Genomic DNA, 19,399 nt, shown 5'->3' with positions numbered 1-19,399 from the left:
TGTACCCCTTCACTAAAACGGCATTCTGCAGGCTGGACGAGGCAGGCTGGAGAGGAAAGAGTGAAGGAGAAGAGAGGGAGAACAAAATAAGGAAGATGAAGACTAGGAGACTGGATGATGGAAAGCAAGGGGAGTGCCCATGAGGGAGAAGGTAGTGCTGGAGAGAGGGAGGAAAAGAACAGAGAGGAGAGGAGAGAGGGAATGAAAAAGAGAAGCGGCTGTCCCTCCTTTTCTGAGGTGCCAGATTGTAGAGGGCTCTCCCCATCCTAGGGCTTAACAGATTGTTCCTCTGAGGCTGATTTCCAGCAAATGAACCAGCCTTGACAATCTTCAACCCACGACAGCCAAGAAACTGAAGTCCCCCAATGAAAATAAGTAGTGTGTGTGTGTGTGTGTGTGTGTGTGTGTGTGTGTGTGTGTGTGTGTGTGTTTGTGTGTGTGCGTGTGTGTGTGTGTTTGTGTGTGTGTGTGTGTGCATTTAAGTACAAGGCGAGGCAAACAGGGGAAAAAATAAATGAATAAAGGCAGAAAGCCTGTGCACTCAACTGCATCTTAGTTTCATTTTCAATCTTGTCCCAATTAATTTTGTTGAATTAATCTCACGTAGGCCACCACTGCTCCTGAAACTGCACCCAGCTCTCCCACCGGGGCCCCCTCCCTCGCTCCTCTCCCTGCTGCTCTCTCTTGCCGTGCTCAGCACTGAGAAACATGAAATGGTATCTAATCTCAACATCCATCTGGCATCTTTATACCCTCTCCCCATTTCCCTACACTGGGTTTACCTTTGCCTTCAGAGAGCAGGGTGGGGGGATCAGTTACTTTCCTTCACAATTAAACAGCCCCTTCACTCAGAACATGGCAGAACATACTTGGTTTTCTTTCTCAAAAGGAAATACACAATCTCCACTTCTTTCTGCTGTCTCTACATCTTTTCCCTGGTTGTGGTGAGGTTCTCGATTGTACATCTCAGTGGACACAAACCTCTTTCGTGCCCCAGTGGACATGTGGCCAGAAGGGTTCCATGGGTAGGTTTTTGTTTTTTGGTGGTAATAAGGGCTATATTTTGGGGATGTGGGCCACTCCCTTGTCTAGGAACTGTGCCTCCTGTTTCCCTGGAAACATGAAATTGCTTTTCTGGGAGGTTAGTCAAGTACTCCATGCTCTGCATTGGCACACATTGGTGTTGTGTTGTGCTTGAATATAAATGACACTTTTTTTCCATGCTATGATCTGAATGTATTTCACTGATTAGCTAGCTGTCTTTTAAAGTTGTGGGCAACAAATGTTATTGTTCTGATGGACATAGCAACCGTGAACCAAGAATCCTTGTTGTTGGAGAATTTGTTTTGTGTTTGTGTTTTCATTTTTTTAACAAAATGTAACCCCAGTGCAAAAGTTTGATACATGGTGACTTCTAAGGTTTCAAGGGGGTTTTAAGGCAATGTAATAATATTATTAAATAATTTGCCATTAAGTGTAGTAGCAGAGATAGAATGACTGAGATGAAGGTTTATGTCTAGAAGGAATTCAAAGCAAAAGGAGTATGGCCATGCACTCATTTGGCATTGGACCAACACAATCGGTGAATGTGCTTTTGGTGTTGCTGTGATGTTGTAAGGATGAATAGAATGTAAGAGATGATAAGACGGGAAAAGATGTTAGGATAGAATGTGTTACCTGGATTCCCTCTGTTCTGTGGAATCCTACATTTGGCACTGGAAGGTTCTACACAGACTCTGTCCTCACTATGCTCCTCGCTGAGTCTTTTGGCCAACTGTCTTGCCAGGATTCTAATTTATGTGCCCAGAATCAAAAGACCCGACTCTAAAGGTCAGCCCTGTAGCATTCTTCTATTCCCCCAGGCCTCCCTGTAAAAACCCTGGGATGGGGGGGGAGATTTACGATGGAGAGATGCTTCCCTCCTCAGAAGGACGCTTTTTCATCAGGGCTTGTACAACACTGCTTCCTTTCTCTTTGCGCTGTGGCCACCCCAGAGCCCGGGGCTCACAGTGAGAACAGAGGAGAGCAGCGAGACGTGGCCACTGGTAGCCATAAAGCAAGCTGTGAAAACAACCTACACACACACATCCAAGCCCTTCACACCAGCTCCCTGTTCCACACTACACCAGGGCCTCTTCCAGCACTACGCAGGAATGGGCCACTGTTCCTCCCCTTCAGCCTTCGGAGCCAGCTAGCTCTGTGTTCCTGTCTTACATTCTCAGTGCATTCTTCATCTGAGTCACAGGCACCTTTACCCAAGAGTACATACAAAGCATTCAGTTTTCTCTTTTGTGTGTACTGTCAGCCACACATTTATACAGCTGGATTTTTTTATTCACTGGAGCAGTTGCAGTAAATTGCACAGCAGCAGTGTCCCACCAGCGATTTGAACCTATGACCCTCAGGCCAGTGCTCCAACCACTAATCCACAGAGCTGCCCATTCAGTAGTCTCCATGGGCTTCATGCTGCAGGAATGTAAATAAAATACAGCCTATTGGCCAGTTTCTTCTCATCTGTGACAGAGTCAAAAATAATAACTTGGTTTGGACTCAGTCTAAACTATGTATAATCCCTCAAGGTTGCTGTGTGGTAGATTTCACATGATCTAAATGCAATAGGATGCCCTCGGGTGTTCTCTGAAAAAACAACCTCAATATCCAGATTTGTTTGTTTGAATGTACTTGAACATTGATATTAGGCTTGTTATGTGGCTTTTGCATCGGTCCAAACCAATTCCTGTATTTTATTTATCAAAACTCATTGACATATTCCAAAGGCATTTGTTACAGTTATATATAAGCAGTGTTTTGCTGATATATGTTTTTTTCCCTCCTAGAGACAAATAAAACAAACACAACAATTATATCAAGGCTAAGAATTGACATTTCAGGAGCATTAAGGGAATACTGACCTTCATTATAATAGGCATTAATTTTTGAAGCATTTAGAAACGGAGGTGGGTGTCCAAGGGTGGGTGGCTGTGTCATTTGTATCTCATAATGAGTGGGTTTAATTATAGGTATATACCATGAAATATTCATGATTAAAAGAGAAAAGTTAATCAATTCCATGATTAGGCAGGCGGTTGCTTTGTTCATTAGATGCAGTCATGCCCGTCCACTGGCCTGCTCTGTCTCCTAGTGCCAGGTTGCTGGGGCAACGGTGGGAAAGGTAGAGCTTTACTCAGGCATCACAGCTCCAGTACACCTCTGAAGGAGATTACTTTATTAACACAATCTGGCTAATACAGTGTTCTGCCAATTGCTAAAGCTCTCTGAACCATCTATATGGGAACTGATTGTTTGAGCTCATGCCTCCCTATCCTTAAACAACTCCAGGAGGTCTTTTCGAATTGAAATGCAAGATTATTTTAGCTGGGGGATTCACGGATGTTCAAAATTATTTATTAAAATGTTGTAATTAATGTCAGTGCTCACAATCAGTTTGTGCAGGTACTTCAGATTAAGAGGGCTGGAATATTCTATTAATACTCCGTGCAGATGAATGACCTTAAAGGACCTGTGACTACATCATCCATAACTCTGGATATAAAACTGTATATAGTTATTCATTTTGTAGGTCAAGCAAAAATTACGTGCTGAACCTAACTGTTTGAAAGAGACTCACAGATGAAAGCAAACAGTTCTGACTGGAGTGGACCTGGCAGCATCATATGTGTGGGTCTGGGGATGTACAGTATGTCATGCTAGTCATATAAGCCTCAGATGTCAAGCATGAGCATGAACATGGTGTCCTGCAGCTGTCTGAAATCTCAATGAAACTTTACTGCGCTCCTGTCCATCGGTCTGCCAGGAAGTCTGCCAAGCCAATGGACATGTGCAGTTATATGCAAACAAAACTATATTTTCAGTTCTCAGTTTGTGGTATTTCCCTCTCTGCATCATTTTCTGTGCATTTGAATTGTGTTCTGCTCACATGATGATTATTTGAAAAAATGTTAAGGCATCAGACTTGTGCTGTGCTATGTTTTCATAATGAATAATGCTGGACTAACTAACATGGTTGAATCCAAGTTGATCCTGACTGCTTAATAATTTAAATCATATGAAATGAGTGATACATCATCGTTTAGTGTAGATGATTATTAAAATTTCTGTCTTTTGATGAAGGAAGGAAATGCCATTATCTGTCACAACAGGGATTTTGCTCATTTACATTTTATGGTGCTTTATTAAAATTAAAAATTCTCCAAGTGGTGCTTATTAATGTTTAATTTCTGACCATTATGTGCCTCTGATTGGTAACAAATAATACAAAGAAGATTTGAGTTAACAACTTAAGAGTCAGATAATTCACAGCATTTATGGTTGCATACATAATGGTTATGTTGGGAAAGTAGTTGGAATTTTATAAAGTATACCATCTGTGTTGCCCTGATCAATCAGAAAGGGACATTAGCGGAATTTCACTTTTACAGTATCCCTTGTTGTTTTGAAAATCAGTAGTAACATTTTTAATTACAAATCAGACTTTAATTTTAGTGTATAGTCAAGTCCCCTTAGTGATGTAGAAGAAATATCATATTAAGAGCATAAGTGTGTGTATGTGTATGTTGTTGTAGGAGACATGAGTATCTTAATGGGAGGACAGAGATGCGATCAGCAGGTTAATTCCTCCCAGCAGTCCATCCATAAATCTCTCACAGCATGCCAGGCTATTCATTTACACCATCATACCTCAGTTCCATTTGCATGTTGATGAATTCTGACTGCTCACACGGATCTCTCTCTCTCTCTCTCTCTCTCTCTATCTATCTATCTATCTATCTATCTATCCATCTATTTATCTACCTATCTAGCTAACTATATATCTATTTCTGTATTTGCTATTTACTATCTCTCTCTATTACGCTTTATCTTTCTCTCTTGCTCCATCCTTTTGCTTGTTACATTTGACTTCTGTGACTCCTTTATGTCTGTAATTTTCTCCTGCGTTGTTATTTATGCTTCTTTTGACAGCTGTTGAAGAGCTTTTAAAAGTCAAAAAGTCTCTCTTTTTATCCCCTCTTCCCTCTTATCTGTCTGTGACAGGCTCATGTCATGTATTGCCATGTTTCCCAATAATGGAGGTTCAGTTGGCTGCTAAAGGTGTGGTTCTCCCATTATGCCGTTATGTGACTACTGCCTGCCTCTTGTGCATATTCTACTTGTGTATTCTCCTGTACTCTCATTCTTTCCCCTGTTTCTCCCGCCCTCTCTGTCACTCTGTCCCACCCATCTCAGTTCTGTCCAATTCAAATTTATTTGCATGACAAACATATGTCTGTTACTGTATCATGTACATAACAAACAAATTGAGTTTGTTACTACAGTACCAATACAATAACAATTACAATAACTTACAAAGTGAAATTCACAATAAATTGTTCACAATAAAAATTAAGTTCAAAGATGTCAATTAAAAAGTTCAAGTATGAGTGATGGACTTTATGTCACGTGCTCTTCCTCATGCTTTCACAGGCTTACATCCCTGCCTGCCATGTTAGGATGGGTAATTTATCCCTGTTCTCCAGGGCACGGAATTATAGTTAGATTTGTATTATGCTGGAAAAGTATGTGTTACATCAAAGAGCTTTGTATATTTTGTAATGAAGTGTACCTCTCACTTTTTGTAGACTGCAGTGTGAGTATCGTCTACGTAGCCTGATTTGCATGTGTTAGCTCTGTTTCCTGGCTGTGTTCACAGAGTCTTTGTCACAGTCAAAATATTTATTTGCATAAGATCTTTCACCATTAACAGATAATCTTCCATAGCAAATTTGATTTGTGCCTCTCTCCTGGCTCTCTCTCTCCTATGCACTTCTCTCTCTCCTATACCCTCTTTCTTTCCTGCTCTGTACCTGTGTCTGTCCTGCCCACACTGGAGCTCATTTGCACTGTGCATCATCTGGGCTGTAACATGGCACCAGGTCTGTCCACAACAGTGCCTTAATAGTTGTTACATATTTAATGGGGATGGGTGGTCGAATGAGTCCCACTGCATTGGTCTGAGCGCTGGGCCAGGTGGCAGTGAAGGCCAGAGGCAGGAGAGCCCAGCAGAGGTGCGCTCAGGCGGGGACAGCTGGCTCTTCTGTGATGTCTTTTGCTGGGTGGCCCCCAGTTCTCTGCTCTCGCTCTCTGTCTCTGTCCATCTCTTCCTCTGAATGGTCTGGTTGATAGCATGTAAGTAGGGGTGTGGTGTGTGTGTGTGTTGTCCTGTATAATATGTGGGGCATGTGTGGGTGCATGCCATGATGAGAGAACACAGTGTACACAGTGCAGTCAGGATGGCGACGCTGGTTAGTGAGTCAATGTGAAGGTTCGCAGATTCGCAACTCCAGCAGACACCACTGACACCTAGTGGCCATATTGTAATGCTGTTTTCTTTGTCAAATCAAAGCTGCCAACTTTCCCACATCCCGTCTGTCAGTGAGCTTCTCCGACTTGGGGCTTGGGGTTAGATGTGTCACGGAAAGCAAATTGCATTCTGGGGGTGGATTACACTGTAGCTCTAAATCCAAGTCAACCCACAACCTTCAGTCAGGCATTTTACAGTACAGGGTTTCAGTAAACAGGAAACACAATCATAATACTGTGTTCCTTTGAGCAAAAATGTTCATCAGTTAAAAGAACAATGACACATTTGTATTGTGGATGTTTGAAAGAGTTGTTGTGCTAAGTGTGGCCGTAATGCTTGTACAAACAGGTGGCAGTAGTGACAGGAGCATTGTGTATGTGTGGCTGTGCCGTGCAGCTTGTGCACTGTGGACAGTAAGAGAAGGGCAGAGGCCTTGCAGGGCCTTTTTCATGGAGGGGTTCCCTGCCACATCCTGTCCAGCTCCAGACGAATGGCAGCCCCAGCCGGCCCGGTGACCCGAGGTCACACTCTAATCACTGAGCCCAAAGAGAAGGGAAAGCTGAGAAGAATAGAATAGGAAAAGCCGGGGTGAGAGAGACAGAGGGTGATCTTTAGCCCCTAGTGTGCACCCTTGTCCCCCTTTCTCTTTCACACACACACGCATTCACATTTAAAGACCTGGTTGCTTTGTGGCGATAGACACCTAAGGCATTCTATTTACCATCATCAGCCGTGGCTGGGGGTGAGTCTGGGGTTTGGGGTCACACAGAAGGCAGCGGTCAGCTCCCGGTCAACTACAGTAGCTCATTATTCAGCCACAGCCCCCCAGTCAATAGCCGAGAATGGAGCGTCGGCAGCCTCTATCCATTCTCCCTAATCATTATAAATGAGAAGCCACGTAAACAGCTATCATTACAGACACTCAGCAGCACACACAAATCCACTTTAAATGGCTATTAAGTTAAGGAGCCATCCGTAATCCCAAGTGCAGTTTGGGAAAAGTGCGGGTCCATTTTCGTTATTTTGTTTGTTTCTGTTCACTCTGGCCATCCTGGCACTCCATCAGTTCAAAGCGCTGTTGTCACACCGCCTCTCACAGATTGTGCTTTTCATTTACAATAACACCCGATGTACCCTACAAAAAAATGTTAAAATAGAAGGGAAATATTATTAGATCTTAAATGAATTGCATCCTTTTTTTTTCATTGCAGACATTCCAAGCCCTGTCTTAAACATCGGGGCACAATTGTCACACAATGGAATTTGGTTCCAGTATAGATGCTCTGTTTAATTTGGCAGTTTTCCTGGAAGATACAAGAAGGTTAATTGTTGGAGGCAGTGGAAAGTCAGCCCACGCATCTGTTGACTCTAAAGAGACTGATGAAAATGTGGGGTTTTGTCCATGTCCTTGTTTGTGTGGTGGGGGGAAAAGTGCAGCACCGCTGTGCATTGCTGGTGATCTCCAGTGAGTAGGAGAAGCAGGGGAGGGGGGAGTGTGCAGCATCCAGGCAGCGGGTTCAACAGCAGGGCAATGAGACACTTCCTGCTCCATCATTCTGCAGGCCTGCCTCAGTCAGCTGGTGGCCATGTGTCATTCCTATTAACACCTCTGCCGGCTTTACATAGGGAGTGTGTGTGTGTGTGTGTGTGTGTGTCTGCCATCCACACCACAGTTGGGAAGAGAGGAGAGAAAAAATTATAGAAAGCATAAGCAAGTGAGGATTCTGTATGGTAATGGCCCTGCTGATAGAGGGCAATGGGGAGGCAGCGATATGGAAGGAGAGAGGAGAAAAAGCAGTTTTGGGATTCTGAGAGCAGTATGACGCTATATGCAGGAGGGACTCACAACATGCCCTTTTACAAGCTGCACTAGATTCACCAGCAGAGCATCTCCATTCTACTCCATCATTAACAGTCACCCTGCCCCTGACACAGAGACCAGTGGGCCATTCTAAATGTCAGTCAGCCGCTGCCAGCCAGTCCTCCAAGTGGTAAACAAGTGACATCACTGGCACACCACAGGCGTTGTCACAGCAACCGCACCCCCCCCCCCCCCTCTCCATTTTCCAGATGCCCTGCAGGGGTCCCCCCATTACACCTCCCTCCCTCCCTCCCTCCTTCAGTCCCTTGCTATCTGTCTCTCTATCTCTCTCCTTCTGCCAGCTCCATCCACCTGCTTCCCACCCCATCAGCGGCGGAGTCATATGGAGGTCAGCAGGAAAAATGAAGGACCCTCGCAGCACTGCGCCGCTCTCTCCGCACACTGCCAAGCACACGGCCTGCATCCACTTAGCTCCACACCCCCGCCCTCCTTCACACTGCACTTGATTTTATCCCCCGCCCCCCAATACCTCCACCAAGAAAAAACAACATCCAAAAAAAAAACATAACTAACAACAATAAAAGCTTGTGAGATGTGTGGCTGAGAAGAGAGCAGTATAGCAGAGCCTATTCCGGATGCAACTTTGCTACCTTTCGAACTGGCCATTGAGACAGATGCGAGAGAGGAACCTTTGCCCCTGTCTTCTTTATGGATGTTGCTCAGCAGGGTCATTGCAGTGCCAGCTTGTGCAGTCAGCATTTGCCCAACCAGCAATAGAATGTGGAAGGTCAGAATGGATTTATTTCCAGCTCATATAAGAGTCCAAAAACTCATTCCCGTGATTTGCTGCAGAACTGTCAGTTGTCCCTAGTGTATACCCATGTTCCTTATCATAACCCTGGTTTAGTCAGTGTCAGAGGAACGTTACTGATCCCTGAACCTTTATTGCCCATGTCCTGAATGTGTGGCTGTAGGAGGCCTTGACCCTGTTCTTGGGCTGACCTGTAACCTGTAACCTCTCTTAACCAGGCAACCCAGGTTATCATGTAAAGTAAGTTCCAGTTCCAGCTCCTGAAAAAGAACAAGTGCAATCACCCAGGAAATATCTCTAATAATGCCCTGCTATCTGCTGAATATAAAGTATTCCATCTTGCTTGCACAGACAAAACCAATAGCTAGAAAGAAAGGGGGTTAGCGAGGGAGAAAGGGGGCAGCAGTCGTTGGAATGCATCAATTCCAAATGCAACACGCTCTCTTTTCCAACATGTGTACTCTGTTTGAACTTCTCCTTTTTCCACTGCGTAAAAAGAGAGAGAGAGAGAGAGACTGCTCGCTTGAAAGTTGCATTCGGTGGCTGGCACACTGGTGATTTAGATGTATATTAAAATGGCAGTGTTGATTATCAAAAAGACCTTTCTCTGGGAGAATTTAAGAAATGCAGCACAGATGGGCAGGGGAGATAAATAAAAATTTCCATCACATCAGTTGGGAAATTACATTTCAACGCCCCCAAGGTAGAGAAGCTGTTCCTCTCCTTCCCTCTGTTGCTCCTTTCCATCTCTTATTTTTCTGTTTTTTTTTTTTTTTTGCTGTTGTGGCACAAAGTGGCGTTACTTCCTTCTATGTCCCATCCCTCTTGCATTAAGCCAAGTTTGGCGGAGTGAGCGGAGTGAGAAAGCTCAGTTGCCAGGAGCTCTACCAGGTCTGGAAGACAGCCTGCAGGCACCACCACACCCTGATCCATTCACCATTCAGACAGCCAATAACGCTGTCTCTGCACACTCACTGGCTCCTGCTCTCGTCTGTCTCCTTCACACTATACCCCCTTTCATATTCTCTAATTACTCAAGCGCTTGTGTTCATAAATGTGGGTGTCTGATCGTGTATGTGTGTATATGTTCATTTGAGAGTGTCTGTGTGTGTGTGTCTCTGTGTTTGCATGTGTCTGTTCATATGTGTGCATGTGACAGCGTGTTTCTGTCTGTATGTACTTGGTTCTGTTTGTATAGGTACGTGTGTGTGTGTGAGTGTGAGTGTGCGTGGCATGATGCTTAATAGCCTCCTAACTCAGGCACAGAAAAAACAGCAGTTCAGACTGAGGTACAGAAACAGCAGGGTCATACTAACTGCAAAATTCCTTACTTACTAGAGATTGCTTGTCTATGTTACAGTGAAGGAGACACGTGTATGACACCATGCTCTCTGTGGGCTGGAGCAAACATCTGTAGTCTCTGAATGTGCATAGATACTTGTGGGTTAAAGGTGTAGACCCTTGAGGTACCTCAGCACTAAACACCAAGGAGAACAGCAGAAATTCCTTGAGATGAAGCCATTCACTGCTCCCCCCAATCCTTCACCCAGCAGGGGGCGCCTTCCAGGCCTCATCCATCAGGGGCAGGTCTGTTTCTAATTCCTGCTGCTCCAGTGCAGTATGAGGCATGCTTTTAAAGTTGTGGGTCTGGATGAGCTTGGTTCCCGGAGTGGTGATTTATGCAAAGAGTTCAAGGGTACACCAGGGTCCAGTTGGACCTTTCAGAGACCCGTCCCGCCCCCTCTACCTCCGAGCAGGGCTACTTTAGATCAGGAGCTCCCTCCCCTGTGGTGTGGGGTGCCTGAAAGAGTGTGCAGTCTGCACCCGGAAACCCACCACCCAATGATGCAATCACAGTCAGCTAACAGGCACTTACTGTCTTGCACACAGAGCCAGAATAGGTCTGCTGTGATGAAAACTTGAACTCATAACATTCAGCATTGGTGTGGTATAGTGGTAAGCAAACATCCTTATCCAGGGTGATCTTAATTATTTTCCCTCTATATTGGTGACATTTTACCTGAAGTCAGTAAGACCAGTGTCCTAATCTCTCTGACACAAAGCAGCTTGTCTCCTGTACGCGAGAGTGTGTGTCTGTGTGTGTGTGAAACAGCGCTTTGGCCTCTCAGCCCTCAGTCCTGCCCATCACCTGTCAATGACAGGCAGGGAGATGAACTGTCCTCACACACACGTCCTCAATCACACTGAATTGGGGAGCAGATAAGCGCCCGGCTCTCCACATTGTCACTGTCTCCCCGTGCTTCCTCCTGTCTTCTCTATGAAATATTTTCCTGATCTTTAGGCAAGTATCGATCCAAGAGCCCAGCCATCGTGGCCCCATACCCATGGCTCCAGAGGCTGGAGCACTCTGCATCACAGCAGAATAAGCCCAAATGGAATCATTGTCTCCGAGTGTATAGAGTGTCTCCAATAAATATCTCCAAAGAAATAAACATGCAAGCAAGAGCAAAGTGAGCTGGCACACATAGATAAGCCTGACTTACATGCAACATAAACCAGACATTTAGGACTGAGTGATTGGCATGATCTGCAACACTTCACATCGTGCAGTGACTGTAGTGGCTTTTACACCATTTAGATGGTGACATTATAATAACAGGTTAGTTAACAGTAACGGGCTACCAGGCACTCATCTGGTCTTGCACTCAAGGTCTGGCAAAATATTTTTTCTACTATATTTTCATCTTCTACCCATACAGAATCCTTAACTTTATCATTTATTTGGTTCAATTTAAAATCATTTGCTTCACTGGCAGTCTGCAATTAGCCTTTGTTAGACAGATAACTGTCCATATTTATCCCAAGAGGAACCAACTGCCAGGAATCTGTAAACAGACAATTTACACTTTTAGGACATTAATATTAGTAATAGTAGTAGTTGTTGTGTGACAGAGGAAAAGTGGAAAGCTAAAGAAATATTGTGAAGCAGTATTAATGCAGCGGACGGAATTCTAAAGGGAAATAAGTCAGCAATATTATGGCCATCTGGCTAACAACGTCCAGTTGCTGGCAATCACCATGGTGATGAGAGCCATTTAAAATCATCATAATAACTGAAATGATGAAATCAAGGTCAATGGGGTGACAAAGGGAAAAATGAGCAAAATGTGTATTTAAAGGTTGACTGGTGCTGGAAGCCTGTGGGTGGAAGGAGTCAGAGCACTGCAGATGACAGGCAGTGCTGTCACATGTGTCACATCCAGGAGGCTCTCTGCATAGAGCAGGCCTTAGGGTGCATGTGGCAAATGGGAGGGTCAGCTTAGGAGCGAAGAGTACCCACGGAGATCTGAGATACAGCTGTAGTTGCCGTGAGAGAGTTGTGGAGACGTAATTGTGTAGTGAGAGAGGATGTCCTCCAAGTAAAAGGGGCAATGGACAGCCCCAGCAGGGCAGCAGAATACTTTCCATGCGAGTCATCCACGGATGAACGGTAGTAGGGGTGGAACTGAGAGTGGGTGAGTACCTGTGCACTGGAAATTCAGGGGGACCCCCCAACCCAGAGTGTGGCCAGAAGAGTGGGGTAGAAGGGTATAGCTTATCATTGGATAGCAGTTCTCACTTGCACCACTCCCTGCACTTGGGATAATCACTTGTGAAGAGGAAAGCAAACAGTAAAGTTAGTTTAGCAGTAGAAGTTTGTGCTGGGCCCAGCTTGATCCTTCAGTCCCATAAAGCAGCCTGCAGGACCCAGAGGCCCCTGCCGCTGCCCAGGGTGTCTGTTCATTACAGAGGAGAGAGCCACTACCACCTGATAAATAACCAATGAAGAAGCTGGAACAATGCCTGGACACATCAGCTCCCAGCTTTATTTTTAATAGTTTAATAAAAATTACCATAATTAACCAACATCTGTACTATTCCGGGTGGGTGCAATTTGGCACCCAGAGATGGGAATTTAAATATTATTGCTGCAGGTTTAATGTTGTTTTAATTCATTCTGGCAAGCTAGGCTGGTACAGGGGAAAGGGTCCTGTTTTTCGAGGGCCAGGCATCGGGGCATAGGCCAGCTGTGGTTTTATAGCTGCTGAAGGGGCCACTCATTGTCTTTTTACACCAGTCATCACTTTCTTTATGTGCTCTTTCATTTATTTGCTCCCCCTCCGCCCAAACAGGGTGGGTCCAGCAGACTGGAGGAGCAGTAGCATCACAGCCCGCTTCTTTCCAGATACCTGCAAACAGCACTGTGCTCTGTGCTTTCTGCTGTGTTCTGTGCTCGTGTCCGGGAAATGCAACAGTCACCGCTGGAATAATCAGCTGCTTTCAGCTTGTCATCTTCCCATAAAGCAGCTCAGCATGAATCCCTCATATGAGCTTCTTGCACCCGATAATAAAAGATACACACTCCAAACAGATGCATTCACCCTCACAAAATTAATTGATGTAATTTCTCCGAGAAGTTGTGCATCTCAGTTTTCAGGAGTCTCAACATGCAGCCCTGGGAGCTGAAGTAATTTCTGACTGTTTACCATTCAAAGAGAAATGAAGCCATCTCTCATTCAAGTGGGGGTGTTGTATGGGAAGAGCAGGCCCAAATCCCCATGTAGCTCCTTGAAGCCCACGCAGTCTGAGGAAACACATTTGTTGAGTCATTTGTTTGTCATAAAAATTGTTTGTTTGGTTTCTTGCCGAAGTTGTCAGGGGAAAAACTTAGATCAAGATTCATTTTGAGTGTTTGAGAGTGTTTCAGGAGGTTCATTTGCTTCCTTATTTTGTGTCTCATTTTTATTATTTTATTTCAGTATCACCACTACGAGGTAAGTATAAGTAAAGAGACAGGAAGCCAAAAGAACAGCCTAAACACACTGCAAATGTGGGGCGAATCTCTGCGTCGTTAGCTCCAAAACTGAGAGAACGACAGACTTCAGATCAGAATTGTAGCTAGTTGTTATTGTTCACATAATGGCACATGTATGGCTCTCTGTATACAAATGTTGAAAGACAACACTTCTGAAATATAAAGGATGAGATGCAGTTCTCATATGTGCTGGCATACACCTAATATTCTCACAACAGCCAACAAATAATAGCTGTGACATTGCAGCAACATGTCACTATTACAGTTTGGTATGAGAACATTTTCTTCTGCTCTGGTAGTGCATGTTTCAGTGCTCTCCCAGTGTAATTGGATTACTGTACAATAAAGGCAGGTAATAAAGAGTGTAGTAATGCCACTGCACAGAGAAATATGGTGTTGATCAATCCTCCAGCCCTAGGCCCTCCCACACTCACGGTGCCTGTATCAAACCCCTTAGCCAAAAAGGGAAAATATATCACAATCACTAAGAATGACATGTCATTTTAGACACATATGCCATCTGTGGCTGTAGCCGCTGTGCTGCTGCGTGTGTCACGAATAGTACATGCTCTAACATGTGCGTGTCTGTGGTTGGGGGGTGGGAGGGGGTGTGTGTGTCCTTGGTGTGTGCACATGTTCATGAATAGGAGGCAGAATCTCTGCTTGTCTTCTTTACAGGAGTATAATATCCATGGCTGGTGGGTGGGTGAACTGAACGGCAACATTGGCATCGTCCCCAAAGACTTCATGCAACCTGCCTACATCCTGTGAGCTCCAAAAGGTACCACAACCAACAAAAGAAATGCATACAACAATGTACTGCAATCAAAGCATTAATACCCCCTTACATTATAGTGCACATAGTACACATACCCCAGCACTGCACTACAACTTGCTTTCGTAATCCCAATGCTGCACTACAGTACACGATTGCTACAGCTGCTATTTCCTCACATTACTCTGCATTATTGCACTACTTCTGTCTTGGCTGTTAGGTACAACACTTGGCACCTGCTCAACAGCTAAACTGAGAGGAGGGTTTGTGAGCTGTGATGTGAAATGAACCTCACTCTCACAGCCACACGCTTCTGAACTGTGACTCATTGTCCATACGCTCCCCCTGGTGGCTGCACGTATAATGCCAAGGGGTGCAACAAACACCGCAGACCATACCTTTCCTAAGAGGTTTCTTATCGTTTTACTTTATTAGAAATGAAATAGTCCAATTATAAATGTTACTTGTAAGCTCTACATTTTATCATATGTTACATTTTATTTTTTGGTATCCTTAATCATTAAAGAGTGTATTTTGTTTATTACCCAAAGAACAGTAAAGACATTATTTTGGGGAAAATAAAGAAGGTTTTAGACAATGAATACCAATATAGAATAACACCTTCATATGCAAGGTATATATGCACAATGTTTTTACGCAATTCAAAAAAATTCGCCAATACTGTCATTTGTCAGTTTTATATGTAACTTTTATATGTCATTTTTACATTTCAGGTCTTTTAATGGTAATCTTTTAATGGTAGCACTGGGAAATTGTATCATTAGATACAGAAAAAAATAAAAACCTAGCAAAAAATACATATATTGTAGATCTCAGCCACAGAACCCGGCAACCTGAAACTCTACCTCATGTGCTAGACATGCTAACGGGGTCATGGACTCTAGAGGGTCAGCCAATAAAACATATTAGGCGAGGAGGAGAGATAATCATGTTTTGCGGCATAAGAGGCTCAGCAACAGAATCACATTAATACTGCTGTATAGGTAGCAGCTCCACCATGTGAAACACAAACATTTACTCTTGAACCGCAGTAATGACATATTGATTTTTACAAACTGAACAGCAAAGGCCTGTGATGAAAGCACTCACAGCCTTCTTCTGCACACACATGCACACACACACACACGCACACACACGCGCACACACACGCGCACACACACACACACACACACGCACCCTTATTCACTCTATTGACCCCTGGCCCAGTGGGAAAGACAGAGCTCAAGGAGACAAACACAGGCAAGGTTCCACAAACAGAGTGTCCTCACTGAGACCTCCTCAAGGGCACCATGAAATTCCAGTGCTTGTGTTACCGTGACCCCTGCTTCACCCATGTGTCAGAGAGGGGGAACAGGAATCACGCACACAGGCACAGATGTGCTTTGGACTGTAGAGAGAGATGCAAGAGTCCTCAGTGTGATCAAGAATAGTTCATAATAAGGTACTACCACTGATAAATAGTTTATTCCTTATATAATTCATGCCTATTTGTTTAATTTGTGACTATTAAGGTAGTAACTAAGAAATAATACACCTCAATGGATTTCAAGCTCTATATGATCTCCTAAAAAGATTATGAAATGTATTTTGTGCTCATCATATATGTTTGCAAGATTATCAAATATCGTAATACAAGATTTGACATTTCATATGCATTTGAATTCAAGAAGAACAACAAGGTAGTTGGTTTTGTTTCTGTTTGTTTCAGGTCTCACTGTGGGATGGTGGTATAGGAGATGTTGAGTGATACTCCAGAGACCCCTTAACGGAACACTGGAATGCTGAGGACAAACTGAGATAGCTTTTCTAGTGTAGAACATAGTATCTGTGTCTGATCAGTCAATAATCAATCGTTGCTTGCAGGTTTTCATTTGTTAGATGTTATTGATTTTCTATTTATATTGGACATCTCATCCTGCCATAGCACATTGTGTAACTGTCCTCCCCCACTCGAGATATTTATAATAATATTAATTCAAGATTTGCTGATTTGTCTAACTGTTTATGTTGTGTACTTTGGTATGTAAAATTGTTATAAGTTTATGCCAGAAAAAAAAATCCTGTGGAAAGCACAATTCAGGGCAGTAGTAGTGACTGATTTTCATGATTGTATTTTTAGTTGAGTATATATCTTCTGAATGAGGTTGATTGTGAATTTCTTTGCACTAATAGTTTAGAAATAGTCAATGTTTTGTTGCCTTTTTAAATGAGTAAAAATGTTTAAAATTATTATTATCTTTGCAATATTTGTGTTTTCTATGCAATAATCATTTCATGACATATATTTTGTGCTCATGCTAACCACTAGGTGTCAGGAGTGTTCTAGGTTACAGAAAAGCCAGCTGCTTCAGTTCCTGGCCTGTCATGATGTCAGTGCACACAAAACATAAAAGGAGAAATACCATACTATATATCCATTTATGCTATTCAAAAATTAATCATAAGGGTGTTGAGTTTTTTTGATTGATCATTCATGATTGACTAGGACAGGTTTGTCCTATTGCTGCATAAGCATTACATCACTTTACATCTCAGAGGTGACTGGACACAGGTTCAGAGGTGATTTAACACGTTGAATGTCTAGGCTCAGGAGGGAAAAACAAAAAGGAAATAAGTGTCACATTTATCAAGAGAACACCTTTATTCCATCATTATGTTGGAGGCAGTATCACAAAATACAGTAGATTTTACATTTACATTGTATCTGCTATTGTAAATGTGTCGGCATTTCCTTTCCTTTCCCTGATTTATGTGTCCTGGTTCCAGACTCACCTGTAGTTTTTCCCAAAGGCCTTGTGTTTCTTGCCTGCTAGTATTAGCCCTCTGCAGATGACAACTCTTCTCTCTTCTGCTTTTTAGGCTAGTGTGCTTTGTCCTAATTTTAGATTTTGGTTCATCAGTATATCTTGATTTCACTACTAGTCTGCTGACTCATTTTAAAATACTGTTACATTTGGGTGGCGTTTAATGCTGGTGCTTTCCATTCATCAAAGCAAGGTCTCACTCACATACATTACCCAAGCACCTGATTCATTGCCCATCATCTCAAAAGATATTTTGACCATATCTCTCCCCTATGGACTAAAAAAGGAACAATCTCACTTTTCGCTGAATTGTCTGTTGTTAGTCCCCTCAGTTGCATACCTCCCACTTCTCCTCTTCACATCAATAATCCTTCTCCCCACTCCTCCCTGCATTCTATGTGTGTGGGCATGCCCTTGTCTATATCTCGCCTGCCTAACACTTCTTCCATTGATTTGATTCTCCACCACCTTCCTCCCTCTGTCACAAGAGGAAGGGAGTGATAAGGAGACTCTCCTACAGAGCAGTCCTTCCTGGTCGGGTAGCCTGTATCCTGCGAGAGAAAATAACATCTGAGGGCCTGCTTTTCTTCCCTCTCCCTTCCACCCATTCTCACAGAGCACTGTGCTCTGAGACCTGGGGAGTCAAGGGTTTGCATCCCACAGGGGATACTGCTGTTTGTACATTCGGGCAAGGTGCTTTTCCTTACCCCAGGAAAAAGCCAGAGCTATAAATGTGATTATGTTGTAGGTATTGCAACTCGCCATAGAAAAAGACATTTGCTGAGACTATAATAATGAGGTTCACCTGCTGTTTACTTATCTGTCATTTAAATAAATACAAAGCATTTTACTCCTAATTTCATATATATAAGGGATGTTTGATGGAGGAGGTTTACACAATCCAAATAAATAAAGATTAATGATTCCACAAACTCTGTATGGAAGGATGTTGCAACTTCAGACCCAAGGGTTAAGGGTCTAAAGGGTCTTTATCTTGCCAAATTTGCTGCACCAATTAATCAGTTTAACTGTGGCTATAAACAGGAATAAAAACTGTGGTCATATACTTTAGCACCTGGTCACAGTGAGGGACCTCATTTGAGGGAATGGGCAACACTGTGACTTCTCAACTGGTCTCCTTGTGGCTGCTGTGACGTTCCTACAGTGAAAACGCCAGTGGAATTACCCACTTAATTGATTATTAAATTTGTTGAAGAAAATTCCCACTAAGTTGGTTCTGTTTTTTGCAGTACATACATGGTATCTGTTTTGTTTGGTTAGTTAGCAGTAAGGTTGAAAATCTGGTTTGTAAGTCCAAAACACATCAGCCATAGAGCCAGCAATTTTGCCACATAGAATGTATTGCACAGGAGTTAGTTTTTAAATTGATTCACTTGAATGAGGCAATGCATCTCACTGGTGACTGTTTCAGTTCATGGACAGCGCAAATTATTTCTAGCAATATTTAAGTTTTAGGTAGACAGGCCCTATAGATAGATCTCCTGCAGTATACAGATTGGTGGGACAATTCTATGTATATGGCATACAATTGGGTAGACTAGTTGAAATTCACTTATGTATTTGAAATATGATCATATGATAAATGGTAAATGGTAAATGGACTGCATTTATATAGCGCTTTTCTACTCATTTGAGCACTCAAAGCACTTTACAGTTATATGCCTCACATCTACCTACCAGTGGCAGAGGCTGCTATATAGGCTTACCAACTGGCCACTGGGAGCTGTTGGGGGTTCAGTGTCTTGCTCAAGGACACTTCGACACTCAGCCAGGATGAGCCAGATTCAAACCAGGGACCTTCCAATCCCCAGTCGACTGCTCTACCTCCTGAGCCACTGTCGCCCCCATAAATGTCATTATATTTTCCCTAAGCTTTATTAGATGTTGTTTTTCCTCTTCTGCTGTTTGTTTTGTCAGTTGCTGCAGTAGAGATCAATGGCATGTTAACATGTTTTGGACTCTGAACGAACC

General features: G+C 43.3%; 1 protein-coding gene across 1 annotated transcript in view; it reads left to right on the top strand.

Moving 5' to 3' along the window:
- skap1 (src kinase associated phosphoprotein 1) overlaps positions 1-16,678 on the top strand; it is a 147,329-nt gene extending 130,651 nt beyond the window's left edge. Inside the window, exons 12-13 of the mRNA XM_036539013.1 lie at positions 14,486-14,588; positions 16,312-16,678. Of these exons, the coding sequence (XP_036394906.1) occupies positions 14,486-14,578 (93 nt within the window). The 3' untranslated portion in view covers positions 14,579-14,588; positions 16,312-16,678. The remainder of the gene's footprint in view (positions 1-14,485; positions 14,589-16,311) is intronic.
- Positions 16,679-19,399: the final 2,721 nt, after the last annotated feature.

This window comes from Megalops cyprinoides, chromosome 1 (genome assembly GCF_013368585.1).
Source record: "Megalops cyprinoides isolate fMegCyp1 chromosome 1, fMegCyp1.pri, whole genome shotgun sequence".
Lineage (NCBI taxonomy): Eukaryota > Metazoa > Chordata > Actinopteri > Elopiformes > Megalopidae > Megalops > Megalops cyprinoides.
This window is presented reverse-complemented; position numbering and strand designations above follow the sequence as displayed.